At 58.2% G+C, this 13,500-nt stretch overlaps 1 protein-coding gene across 9 annotated transcripts in view; it reads left to right on the top strand.

The window, feature by feature from the left end:
- Positions 1-13,500, top strand: part of CROCC (ciliary rootlet coiled-coil, rootletin) — a 43,259-nt gene that overhangs the window by 13,759 nt on the left and 16,000 nt on the right. For all 9 annotated transcript variants that reach the window (XM_082402590.1, XM_082402592.1, XM_082402589.1 and 6 more), the window contains 13 exons: positions 398-597; positions 2,356-2,538; positions 3,940-4,084; positions 4,757-4,903; positions 5,282-5,512; positions 6,245-6,438; positions 6,710-6,837; positions 7,925-8,094; positions 9,972-10,151; positions 10,919-11,053; positions 11,447-11,590; positions 12,378-12,616; positions 13,079-13,238. In XM_082402590.1, coding sequence (XP_082258716.1) covers positions 398-597; positions 2,356-2,538; positions 3,940-4,084; positions 4,757-4,903; positions 5,282-5,512; positions 6,245-6,438; positions 6,710-6,837; positions 7,925-8,094; positions 9,972-10,151; positions 10,919-11,053; positions 11,447-11,590; positions 12,378-12,616; positions 13,079-13,238 — 2,256 coding nt within the window. The remainder of the gene's footprint in view (positions 1-397; positions 598-2,355; positions 2,539-3,939; positions 4,085-4,756; positions 4,904-5,281; positions 5,513-6,244; positions 6,439-6,709; positions 6,838-7,924; positions 8,095-9,971; positions 10,152-10,918; positions 11,054-11,446; positions 11,591-12,377; positions 12,617-13,078; positions 13,239-13,500) is intronic.

The raw sequence follows: 13,500 nt of genomic DNA, 5'->3' as shown, positions 1-13,500 counted from the left end.
AGCTGCTGGGGGCGGAGCCCGGGATGGAGTAAGGGTCCTGGTATAGGAAGGGAGATGGGGTTCCCACACAGAGCCAGAGAGCCTTGGTGTGTGTTTGGGGTGGGGGGAGTGGTCAGAAGTGGGGGAGGGGAAGGAGTGTGCTTGGCGGTTTGTCTGGTGTCCTGGGGACTTAGGTTGCCTGGGACCCCAGGGAGATGGAGGCTCAGAGCCCTTGCAGAGGTCTCAGAAGGGTGGTGAGGGCACGATGCAGGGGAGTGGAAACTGAGTCTGGGGGCTTAGCTCCACTCTCCTGCCCCAGGCCTGGACCCAGGCCTAGGCCGCAGCATAGGCTGGTGTGCGGAGAGCGGGGAGGGAGCTTCGCAGGGCTCCCCTACACTCAGTGATTCCCATGCCACAGGACATTCGGGGGCGCTATGAGGCCAGTCAGGACCTCCTGGGCACCCTGCGGAAGCAGCTTAGTGACAGCGAGGGTGAGCGCCGTGCCCTTGAGGAGCAGCTGCAGCGTCTTCGGGATAAGACCGACCGGGCTGCCCAGGCCCAGGAGGATGGGCAGCGCGAGGCCCAGCGCCTGCGCAGTGCCGTCGACCTCCTGAACAGGTGCCGGGAGGTCAGAGGTGGGGAGCCCAGAGAATAAGTCAGCGTCTGGGCCTAACGCCAGCCAAAGCCTGTGAACATGCGGATTTGCACTAATATGGTCATAACTAGCCGCATGTGTCTGTTCAAATGTAAACTAAGTAAACATTTACAAAAGTAAAAATTCGGTCCCTCAGTTGCATTAGCCACATTTCAAGAGCTAATAAGTAGGATATATGACTATAAAACATTTCCATCATCTCCAAGAGCTATATTGACACTGTTATTCTCGACTCTGTCTCTTGGAGATTTTGGAGACAAGAAATTATCCACTCTTAGCTGCCTGGTTGTTTTTGATTTTTTTGGTGCTTGTTTTTTGTTTTTTCTCTTTGTAAATGTAACCACGTAATAAAAAGTTTGAAAAATGGAGGGGAAATAAAAAGATGGGACCTCCTCACAGCTTCCCCTGCTCATCCTAACCCCTCTTAACGCACTGGCTTTGCTTCCAGTTGTGTTTCCTGACAGTCGGTTTGCAAACCTTTCCAGTATACCTACTATGTGCTAGGCTTATTGCCAAGTGCTTCCTGTGTATTATCTCAATTAGTCTTCCCATCAAACTCATGCAGTTCACAACTGTTACTGCCCCGAGGTTGAGAGACTTGTCCAAGGTCACACAGCGACGTGGCTGGGGTAGGAATTGGGATTCAGGTCCATCTGACAGCAAAACCACTGCTTCCCATGCCTTGGAAGGAAAGGGGCTTTTTATGTAGTTGCATTCCCAGCGAACACCTCATTTTGCATTCTACTATTTTTCTTAATTTCATGTCGAATGCTTTTTTTTTAAACTTGGATAGAGTTTGACCCCCACCCTTTTATTTTTTTTGAAATTTTAGTTATTTATTTTTGGCTGTGTTGGGTCTTTGTTGTGGTGCGTGGGCTTCTCATTGTGGTGGCTTGTTGCGGAGCATGGGCTCTAGGTGCGCAGGCTTCAGTAGTTGTGGCACGCGGGCTCAGTAGTTGTGGCGCACGGGCTTAGTTGCTCCGAGGCACGTGGGATCTTCCTGGACCAGGGCTCGAACCTGTGTCCCCTGCATTGGCAGGTGGATTCTTAACCACTGCACCACCAGGGAAGCCCATGTCGAATATTTTTTCCCACCTACCACCAGCCTTCGTATTTAATATATCAATATTTACAGGTTGCCACTTTGAGCGAAGGGTGGCAGCAGTGGAGGATATGATAGCGATCAGCCCTAAGCCTGAGCTAGAAACCCCTGCTTTGGAAGGAGCCTCCTCCCTCCCCTGCCCTGGCTACCATGTGCTGCTGGCCTGGACAGCAGGCAGTTGTTGTGGGATCGGGACAGACCCAGCTCTACTGGGCCTCCCAGAATTGAGGGGCATAGGGTGCTGTAGGGGGCATTTCCTGGCCATGTGGGCTAGCAGAGCTAGCAGCAAAATTGCCCACATGTCTCAGGAACCTAGCCTGGCATCTTCACCTGGTGGGGTAGTTGGAGATAATGCCAGTGCCTCCATCCATTCCACTGGGCCTCCAAGTGGGCTGGTTGGGGGAGAAGGAAAGCTGAGTGCCCTATGCCGGGAAGCGTCAGCTCCAGGGAGACGTGGATGAAATGAGTGGGCCATGCTTAGGGGCAGGAAGGCTTTCTAGAGGCCGGGGCCTCGGAGGATGGGAGGATGTGGCTCCTGGCTAGGACAGCAGCACGGCCGTCTTCCCCGGTGGGAGTGGCCTCTGCATCCCCTTCAGCTCCCCCTCCCCTTGTCCTGCAGGGAGAAGGACAGCCTAGCCCACAGCCTGCAGATGGCCCAGCAGCAGGCTGAGGAGCTACGGCAGGAGCGGGAGAAGCTGCACGCGGCCCAGGAGGCACTGCGGCGCCAGCGGGACCAGCTGGAGGAAGAGCGGGAGGACACAGCCCAGGACAGTGCATGGACACGCAGGGAGCTCGAGCGCAGGTGAGTAGCTTCTGGCTCCCTGCCAGGGCCGCTTGGATGGGCCATGGGGCTCCCGACTGTCCCTGGGGGCTAGGGAGTACTGACTGTGTCTTGGGCCTTCTACCGTCTCGAGGATCCTCATGGCACCCCTCTGCTATAGGGTCTTCTAACCAGACCCATTTCAGGAAACTGAGATTCAGGGAGGTTTAGTCATGTACCTGAGATCAGAGAACTGGTAGGAGGTAGAGTGTGGATGATGATAACAACTGGACTTGCCTGGCGGTCCAGTGGTTAAGGCTCCGCGCTTCCACTGCAGGGGGCGTGGGTTCGATCCCTGGTTGGGGAACTAAGATCCCACATGCCTCGTAGCACAGCCAAAAACCAAAACAAAACAAAACAAACTAATATAACAGTAGTTATATGAACTATATAGCATTAGTATTATTGTTCATTAAGTTAATGAACAATAATATTAATATAACATTAATATTTTTTAAATTTAAAGTTATAACAATAACATCAGTACTTATATTCCTAAGTACCAGGCATCATTTTAAGCACTTACATTCTCTTGTTTAACCTTCATGGTAACTCTGTGATGTGGGAGCTATTATTATCTCCATTTGGATGAGATGGATGGTGAAACTGAGGCACAGAGAGGTTATGTAACTTGCCCAAGGTCACACAGCTAGTTAGTGGAAGAGCCAGGATTTGAACCCAGTCATTGGGGCTTCAGAGTTAACCTCTTAACCATTTCACTATTTACTTCTCTGAGGCATTAGTAACAGTGATGTTTAGTACATTGTGGCAGTGGACATTATCCTTGTTTCTGAAGGCCCTTGGAGAGATATGTCAGGTACAATAAGGACACATATCCTTTTTTTTTTTTTTTAAGGTTTTATTTATTTTTGGCTGCGTTGGGTCTTCGTTGCTGTGCGTGGGCTTTCTCTAGTTGCGGCGAGCAGGGGCTACTCTTCGTTGCGGTGCATGGGCTTCTCATTGTGGTGGATTCTCTTGTTGCGGAGCACGGGCTCTAGGCGCATGGGCTTCAGTAGTTGCAGCACGCGGGCTCAGTAGTTGCGACGCATGGGCTCAGTAGTTGTGGCTCGCGGGCTTAGTTGCTCTGTGACATGAGGGATCTTCCCGGACCAGGGGTCGAACTCGTGTCCCCTGCATTGGCAGGCGGATTCTTAACCACTGTGCCACCAGGGAAGTCCCAGGACACATATCCTTTTCACAACGTCACGAGGCGAGCGTTACCGCATTTTGCAGATGTGAAAACAGGTCCAACAGTGGGCTTGGCTGTCCTTGTGGGTGAGGCTTCTGCCTTGGGCCTGGCCCCTGGCTGCTCCAGCATGTCTGGCTGTGGGAGACTCAGGGCAGGGGAGTGACATGGGGCACCCCCCACCCTCTGTCCCACAGCCATAGACAGCTAGAGCAGCTGGAAGTGAAGCGCTCAGGGCTGGCGAAGGAGCTGGTGGAGGTGAGGGAGGCGCTGAGCTGTACCACGCTGCAGCGGGACATGCTGCAGGCTGAGAAGGCCGAGGTGGCCGAGGCGCTGACCAAGGTGGGTCCCCGTTTGCCACACCGCCACAAACCCACCTCTACCCTAGGCCCCAGGCCTTCTCACTCTGGCCACAGACTGACCCCTATTTCAGGCTCACCTCTGACCCTGGCCACACACTGACCTCTGATCCCAGCCATAAGTGAACTGACCTTTAGGACTGGTCATATCCCTGCTTTTCCAGATGCTTCTGGGGCAGGGCCTGCAGCTCAGGTCATCCAGTCCCATCTCTGGACACAGGTCCTGGGGTCTGTGAGGGTTGGGGGCACAGTTCTTGGTCGGTGCCTGCCCTGCTGTCTGTGGTCTGGGCCCTGAGCAAGGCCGCCCTAGACCCCACTCTGGGGCACCCTCTGACCTCTGGCCGCGCCCCACAGTGGGAGCAGCTTCACTGGGCCTTGCACGGCTCTGGGTGCGCAGCAGCGTGGGCAGCAGGGCGTCTGCAGGGATTGTTTTTCTGTCTCATGTTCTATCTCCCTCCTCGTGTCCCCTGCCCTGTCTCTGGGGGCCCTGTCTCTCCGTGCCTCTTCTCGCCACCTCCCCACCTCCTGCCTCTCCCATTTCTCTGCCTTTCTCCCCATCTCTCCTTGTCTTTCCATGTCTCTGCACATCTTTTCCCATCTCTCTCCATCTCTCCCCGCCTGACCGTCTCTGGCCGCCCTGGTCCCGACCCTGCAGGCTGAGGCTGGCCGCGTGGAGCTTGAGCTCTCCATGACCAAGCTGAGGGCCGAGGAGGCCTCTCTGCGGGACTCCTTATCCAAGCTGAGCGCCCTGAACGAGAGTCTTGCCCAGGACAAGCTGGGTCTGAACCGCCTTGTCGCCCAGGTACGTTGTGTGCCAGCAGGCCCTCCTGCCTCGCCCATCTGTCCTGCCCGCTCAGAGACCCCGCGGAGGCACCCCCAGGCCCAGCCTAGGCCCACACCCCGACAGCTCCCTGTACACCTCTGTCCCTCTGTCTTGTTGTTCCTTCTGTCTGTCTGTCTTCTCTCTCATGGTCTGAGAGAAAAGAAGCTCCATGGGCCCTTCCTTCCCCTCCTCCCCAGGGTCCACATGCCCTAGGGCACCGCCCCTTACCCCCAGGGAGCCTCCCGCGGGCTGGCTGTGATAGGTGGGTGGAGAAGGCATCCTTGGTCCTAGGTGGGACCTCTTCGGCCCATGAGGGCCTGGGCTCATCCGGTCACTCACTCCCACCTGGCCCCCCAGCTAGAAGAGGAAAAGGCAGCCCTGCTGGGCCGGCAGCGGCAGGTGGAGCAGGCGGCCGCCTCCGCGCGGGAGGGGCAGGAACAGCTGGTGCAGCTGCGGCTGGAGCAGGAGGCGGAGCGGCAGGGCCTGGAGGGCTCCCTGCGGGCGGCAGAGCAGGCCCGCGAGGCCCTGGAGCGCCAGCTCCCTGACTTGCACCAGGAGCGCTGCCGGCTGCAGGAGCGCCTGGCCCAGGTGGGTGTGTGTGGGCTCTGGGGAGCAGGTGGGGAAGGGGTTCTAGGCTCCCGGCCTTTTGCATTCTGTCCTGGGGGACGTCACAGGCTCAGGAGCCCGCTTCCCGGCTGAAATCCAGCCGCACCTCTGCCAGCTGGGGGCCTTGAGCAAGCAACGCGACCTCCCCGTGCCTCAGTGGCCCCACCTGTAACGTGGGGCTAATAGTTCGTATCACAAAGCGTTGTTCTGAAGAGTATACGGGGTAAGCACTTACAGAAATGAATCACCACTCAGTAAAGAGTAATGATACGATAATCGGTAGCGAATTTTAGAATTGGAATCTTAGACTTGTTGGGAAATCATAGCTGGAAGGGACCTCAGGTGTCTGTCCTGGAGGGCCTGGCTTCGGGGAGGGGCCTCTAGGGAACAGACCACGCGGCGCCGGGAGCCAGGCTCTAGGTTCCCTTTCTGAGGCCTGCAGAGCCGCTCTCCTTTGGTTTGTTTTATACATTCAGCTTCTCTGGACATTTTGGGGTGCAGGAAGTGTTCAGTTGCTACGCAAACTAAGTGATGACCCTTACGTTTGCATGTGCGTGCGCTGCAGGTCCAGAGAAGGCGGTGATTTGTCCAGGTTCACACAGCACGTCAGGCTACAACCTGGGCTTGAACCTGGTCTCCTGCCTGCCAGGGCCGGGTCGGGCCCAGGGTTGGGGGATTCCGGGGGTGGTGCTCACGGTGCCTGGTGGGGGCCAGCTCTCCCGGCAGCTGAGCGGGCGGGAGCAGGAGCTGGAGCAGGCCCAGCGGGAGATGCAGCGGCAGACGGAGGCGTTGGAGCGGGCGGCCCGGGAGAAGGAGGCGCTGGCCAAGGAGCGGGCCGGCCTGGCGGTGCAGCTGGCAGCAGCCGAGCGCGAGGGCCGGACCCTGTCGGAGGAGGCCACACGCCTGCGGTAAGGCCTTGAGCTCTGCCCAGCCCACCCTGGGGGGTCTGGCGGAGCCACCCCGTGACAAGCCACGTCCCAGCACGGCCCTCAGGGGCAGTTGCTTAGGACCCAGGTCACCAGCTCATCTTAGCCGGGGCTCAGGCTTCCCCGGGGAGCGTGGGCATGGCTGGGCAGGTAGGCTGGCACCTGGCCCATGGCTGGCCACGCCCTGGGATTCACAGTGTCCTGGGGCCCGGGAGGCTGGGTCCCGGGGCCTCAGGGATCGTGCGTGCTGCAGCTTGGAGAAGGAAGCCCTGGAGAGCAGCCTGTTTGAGGTGCAGCGGCAGCTGGCGCAGCTCGAGGCCCGGCGGGAGCAGCTGGAAGCGGATGGGCAGGCCCTACTGCTGGCCAAGGAGACCCTGACCGGTAGGGGGGCCAGGGGTGAGGGGTGGGGAACCCCGGGCTCCAGCCCGGAGCTGGAGCTGTAACCTGTCGAGTTCTGGGGTCTCACCGAAGTTGGGATCACTGGCTTTGGGGTGCGGCTGACCTGGCTTCCAATCCAGCCGCTTTCCCAAGCCAGCCCCTTCCCTCTCTGGGCCACGGGTTCCTCATCTGACAGTTAGAGGTGATGAGGCCCACCTTCTGAGGCTTTGCCAGGATGAGGTGAGAAAAGCATGGCCTTGGCGCAGTGCCTGCCTCCGCAGCCAGCGGTGGCTGCTGTCTGTCGTCATCAGGGCGCTTAGAGACTTCTGCGTCTCCGCGGAGCCATCATCGCTGCTTTTCTGACGACTCTCATTCCCGCCCAGTCTCTGAACTCAGAGGTTTTTCTTGCTCAACAAACATTTACTAAGCACCTGCTTGGGCTGCGAAAATTAAGTTTTTCGTCCACGTCCACGTGAGCCAGACAGAACCAGGAAGGGAAATGCTGACAGTCTCTGGTGGACTTCCAACCCCGAGGATAGTTTTTAGATTGTCCCCTGTGGGGTGCACCCTCCCCCGGTCACATTAGTGCTGACAGTCCAGCAAGTATGCTTATGGCAGTCAGTCATTAAAGGTGATGCCTTATGGAAAGCTGTGCAGCCTTGGGAGGTTGCCTGTCTCCTCTGAGCCTCCGTTTCCTCATCTGTAAATTGGGGATAAGCTACATAGGTGTGATGTGAAGCTGTGTTGTGCTCAGCCAGGTGCCTGCCCGTAGTAAGCACTCAATCAGTGATGGGGGTTCTCATGTTTTTGCTGTCCTCTCCATTTGGGGGGCCCTCCTCATCAGTCACTTCATCCTTTAGATGCCATTCCAGGTAGGTAGGGAGGGGGACAGGGCCACTGGGCCCATGCAGTTGATGGGGAAACGGAGGCCCAGAGAGGGCAAGAACATTCTCCAAGGGAACTCAGCTAGATACCGGTGGGCCCTCTCCCCTCTGGGATTTTGCCCACTTAGCTCACCTGGCCTGAGTCTGTTGGCCCACTGGGAGCGTCCGACCCAAGCTTGTTGCTCCTTTCCATCCCTTCTGTGCAGGGGAGTTGGCGGGCTTGCGGCAGCAGATAACAACTACAGAGGAGAAGGTCGCTCTGGACAAGGAACTGATGGCCCAGAAGTTGGTGCAGGCTGAGCGGGAGGCCCAGGCCTCTCTGCGGGAGCAGCGGGCAGCCCACGAGGAGGACTTACAGCGACTCCAGCGAGAGAAGGTTCAGGCAGCTGGGTTGGGGCAGGCGGTGGGGTGGGGGAGGGCTCTGAACCACTGTCTCTGTCTCCTCTGGGACCTCAGGCGAGTCATCCTTCTCACTCTGCCTCAGTGAAATGGAACTTCATCTCTGTTTCAGAGGCTCTGGGGGCAGCTGGGAGGATCCATCGGGGACCACTCCTTATCAAACATGCAGATTCCCAGGCCCCAATCTGGTCCAGCCCTGGTGATCCTGGTGCAGGGGGTCCACAACCATATTTGGAAAATGCTGATCTAATGTAGAGTCGGAAAGCACTTTAATTTGCTAAGAAGTGCAGTTTGCATATGAAAGATCACTCGGGGGACCAGAGCACATAGAAAGGCGAGGGGCCAGGCCAGGTCACCAAAAGACAGAACAGAAGTACCTAAGAACACTGGCTCTGGAGTTACATTGCCTGAGTTTCAACCTGATCTTGGTCAAATGCTGGTTATGTTACCTAAGGTCTCTGTGCCTTCATTTCCCCATTAAAAAAAAAAAAAAAATTTTTATTTATTTGGCTGCACTGGGTTTTAGCTGCGGCATGCGGGATCTTCGTTGCCACATGTGGGATCTTTTTTTTTTTTTTTTTGAGTTGCAGCATGCGGAATCTTTAGTTGCGGCATGTGGGATCTAGTTCCCTGACCAGGGATCGAACCCAGGCCCCCTGCATTGGGAGCGCGGGGTCTTAGCCACTGGACCACCAGGGAAGTCCCCCATTTCCCCATCTTAACGATGGGGATAATGATAGTATAATTTATGAGGATGAGGTGAGATGATCCTTACAAAGAGCTTAACATAGAGACTGGCACTTTGTAAATGCTCCATAATTGCTGGTTGTCATTATTATTATTGTACTGAGATACTCTCCAGAGTGGGCCTCTGGCAGGGGACCTGAGTCACTCATCTTGGACGGGGCTGCCTCTGACAGAGGTTCAGGCTGTGGCTCCTGACACCAGGGGGCGCCATTCACCTTGTACGTAGTCTTCTTGGATTTGTGGATAGAATCACACTTCTCCAGCAGGTGGCGACAGAGCATTTGAAGCAGAGTATTTTCACACAGCTGTTAGGGACTAGTGCTGGGGCCAGGCACCTCCCTCAGACCCCAAGTGGGCTCTGCCTGTGGGTTGTACCCACCCAGTACCCAGGGAGCCAAACTCCTGTGCCTTCCCTCAGTCTCCCTGCACCAGCAGACTCAGCCTCTTAATGTCACCATACCTGTACTCTTCTCTCCAGCTATTCCGCCACCCCCAGACCCATGCCCTCTTATTGCTCACAGCCGACCCAACTCCCCTCTACCCCAACCCCCAATCCTGGTCCCTCTTCCGCAAGCTCTGAACAACCCGCTATTCTAAAATTCAGATTGCTCCTTGTCACTCTGGCTTGAGGCTCTGCCGTCCCAACTGTCCTGAAAATCAGGTCACCCCTCCCTAAAGCCCGCTGGTCTGGTCTGGCCTGGCTGCTGCCTGTGGCTCTGGCCCCGTCCTTCACCATGTGCCCCTCGTAGTCCAAGCTCCAGTGACCTTAAATATCACAGTTTCCCTGTTCGTCATGTTTCCTCTTTCCTCCGAGTCGTCTCCGGGGCTGTACTCTGGCCTGGGGTTCTTTTTCTTTTCTCTCTGCCTGACTGACGGCTGCTTGTTTCCTCCAGGAAACATTCTCTGACCCCTTACCCTCCTCCCCCCGCCCACCCAAAGGCCAGGCCGTTGCTGCTCCTGGCATGTCCCCATCACGGCCCTCATTATCACCCACCCCACCTTGTAGTTCCCTGATCACCTGCCCCGCGGCCCTTGCTGCCCCGAGGTTGGTGAGGGGCTGTCTGGGCCCAGCCTCGTGGGTCACATGCACCTGGGCCTGGCCCCCAGGAGGCGGCATGGCGGGAGCTGGAGGCAGAGCGGGCCCAACTGCAGAGTCAGCTGCAGCGGGAGCGGGAGGAGCTGCTGGCCCGGCTGGAGGCCGAGAAGGAAGAGCTGAGCGAGGAGATCGCCGCCCTGCAGCAGGAGCGTGACGAGGGGCTCCTCCTGGCCGAGAGCGAGAAGCAGCAGGTTCGTGAGCCCTGGTGTGGCCTCCACTGCTGCCTGAGGGGCCCCTGTTCTGGGGCTGGTCCCCGCTCAGCCACCCAGCAGCTAGGAGCTAGGAGTCCTTTTCTGGGCCTCGGTTTCCTCGCCTTCAGGATGGGGGAGTTCAAGGGGTGTTTGTGAAGCGTCGCTGAGACCCCTGCCCAGCGAGCGGGCCCGGCACGTGGTGGGAGCTTACTGAGTGGCAGCCACAGTCATGACACCGTGAGCGTTGTTCCAGAAAAGCTGACCCACATTCTCCCATCCCTCCTCCCACCCCAGGCTGGGCATGGCGTCCCCATGACCGCCTCTGAGCAGTCCCCGCGAAGCCCACATGCAGCAGCTGACCCTCCTCAGAAAGAACTAACTCCTGACTTTCCCATAATGTAATGGAGACAGGGCAGACTGCGTCCATCTCCTCTCCTCACCTGCTGCGTCACCCTGGGCAAGTCACTTTACCTCTTTGAGCCTCAATAGCCTCATCTGTAAAATGGGAATAATGAAAGGCCCTGCTTCAGGATGTGAGATGTCTGAGTTGTGTCTGTGTCCAGGTTATTGTTACTGCTGTTGTACCCTTTCCTGGGGCTGCCGAGGGGGTGAGCCTGCACCTCTGCCCTGGCTCCACCTGTGGTGGCCCAGTCAGGTCCCCGAGCCCCCAGTGGGCACATTTCTGAGGCCAGCGTGGGGGAAAGGCCCAAGCATGCCCCCCAAGACCGCCCAACACCCCGAGCCCTTTGCTCCCTGCCTCTGCCCAGGCCCTGTCCCTGAAGGAGTCCGAGAAGACGGCGCTGTCGGAGAAGTTGATGGGGACACGGCACAGCCTGGCCGCCATCTCCCTGGAGATGGAGCGACAGAAGCGCGACGCTCAGAGCCGGCAGGAGCAGGACCGGGTAGGCCAGGCGGGGCGGGCGGGCCTCCATCTGAGCCGGGGTTGGGGATGGGGGGGACACAGCCCTGCCCGAGGGGGAGACGTGGCTCTGCCCTGGGGGCAGCGTCCAGGCTGTCGGCGGAGCTTCACCCTTCCTTGGGAGTCCCCATTGGAGGGAGGTGGCACAGCTCTGCCCTGTGAATCCCCTAGTCTGAGGGAGAGACCGGCTACGTGCATAGCACTTGCCAGGCGTCAAGGGATCAGTAGAGGGCCCGGCAGGCCAGCGTGAGGGGCCGAGTCTAGAGCCGCAAATGGACAGTTCAGTTGGTGCAGCTGGGATCAGTGGCGGTGGGGGTTGGGAGTGCGGTGGAGGAGGACACGGCAGTGCCAAGTCTCAGGAGCCCGTGTGTCCTAGAGCACCGTGAATGCCCTGATGTCTGAGCTGCGGGACCTGCGGGCCCAGCTTGAGGAGGCTGCCGCGGCCCATGCGCAGGAGGTGAAGAGGCTGCAGGAACAGGCCCGAGACCTGGGCCGGCAGCGGGAGTCCTGCCTGCGTGAGGTGAGCCGCCTGCCCGTCCACCCACCCGCTTCCTCCTAGGCAGTGCAGCCTAGACGCCGCTGGGGACCCAGAAGCGTGCATTCGAGGACAAAGGAATGCATGAAAGGAAGCAGGCAGCAGGCGTTTATTAAGTACCTGCTGGGTATGTGTGGGACTTGGGCTCTCACAGAGAGGCTGGGCTGGGCGTCCCTGCCCTCTTGAGGTTGATCCACAGGATGATCTTTTTATTTATTTTATTTTATTTATTTATTTTCTGGCTGTATTGGGTCTTCATTGCTGTGCACAGGCTTTCTCTAGTTGCGGCGAGCGGGGGCTGCTCTTTGTTGTGGTGCGCGGGCTTCTCACTGCGGTGGCTTCTCTTGTTGAGGAGCACGGGCTCTAGGCAGGCGGGCTTCAGTAGTTGCAGCATGCAGGCTCAGTAGTTGTGGCTTGTGGGCTCTAAGAGCGCAGGCTCAGTAGTTGTGGCGCGCCAGCTCAGTTGCTCCGTGGCGTGTGGGATCTTCCCGGCCCAGGGCTTGAACCCCTGTCCCCTGAATTGGCAGGCGGATTCTTAACCACTGCGCCACCAGGGAAGTCCCACAGGATGATCTTGATTGATGTTTATTTCAGGCCAGAGCACCGCTGACTCCAATATGCTTTGCCCCAAATCATAACTCACACCTGCAGTCCGAGCCGCTGCAGAGGGATGGGGCAGGTGCCCCGTGGCCAGGGAGACGGGAGTGGGCTCCTTTCCACCCAGCTTGAGTGGGGCCCGACCCCCATATGTGGACCCCCGCTGTCCTCACAGGCAGAAGAGCTTCGGACCCAGCTGCGCCTGCTGGAGGATGCCCGCGACGGGCTGCGGCGGGAGCTGCTGGAGGCCCAGCGCAAGGTGCGTGAGAGCCAGGACGGCTGTGAGGCCCAGCGCCAGGAGGCGGGCGAGCTGCGGCGCAGCCTGGGCGAGGGGGCGAAGGAGCTCGAGGCCCTGAGGCGGTCCAACGAGGAGCTGCGGGTGGCCGTGAAGAAGGCGGAGAGCGAGCGGATCAGGTGGGGTGACACGGGGGGCCCAGCCCCCAGCCCTTCACCGAGCCTCATCCTTCATTCGCGCTGAATCTCATCCCAGGAACTAACTTCACCCCGCAAGGTTCTGGGGAAATCGCACAGATGGGGAGTCTCTGCCCTCGAACCAAGCCCAGACTTGGTTTGTTTTAGGTGACTGTCCTACCTGAAGGAAGGGGAATGGTGGTTGCAGGCAGCGTTGGGTCCAGACTCTGACCTCACCCACTGGCATCACCCTGGAGACTAGCGTGTGTCGCTGGTCCACCTCTCTCAGCTGAGGTCCCCAGCTCAGGAGAGGGCCACTTTGCAGGCAGCACTTGGGGCACCTCTAGGCCAAGAGCCTGCCAGACCCACTCCGGGAATCAGGGGAAGGGACCTTTGTGTAGGGCCACTCACCTACTCTTCCAGGACCTGGGGCTACCTCTGCCCTCTGCCCTCTGCCCCCTCCAGCCTGAAGCTTGCCAATGACGACAAGGAGCAGAAGCTGGTGCTCCTGGAGGAGGCTCGGGTGGCTGTGGGCAAGGAGGCTGGCGAGCTGCGGGCCGGGCTGCAGGAGGTGGAGCGCTCACGGCTGGAGGCTCGGAGGGAGCTGCAGGAGCTCCGGCGGCAGGTACCCCGCTGGGCCACAGCACCCCCTTTCAGGAGCTGAGGTCTCTCATAGGTAAAACCAGGGCCTTGAACTATAACAAGGCTTGTTACCTAACCTTGGTATTAATGGATGGGCTTTGAGGAATCCTCAAACCCTGAAACCGTGTGTTTGTGTGTGCGTGTGTGGATACAGTTGTGTTCACACTCGCTCACATTTCTCCAAAGACTGGGTCTGGAGCTCTTATCCAATTCTCAAAGGAATCTGTGAACAACAAGAGGTGCAG

The sequence above is a fragment of the Balaenoptera borealis genome, assembly GCF_965194805.1.
Source record: "Balaenoptera borealis genome assembly, chromosome: 1".
NCBI lineage: Eukaryota > Metazoa > Chordata > Mammalia > Artiodactyla > Balaenopteridae > Balaenoptera > Balaenoptera borealis.
Note: the sequence above shows the minus strand (reverse complement) of the source record. Positions and strands in the feature narration are given on the sequence as shown.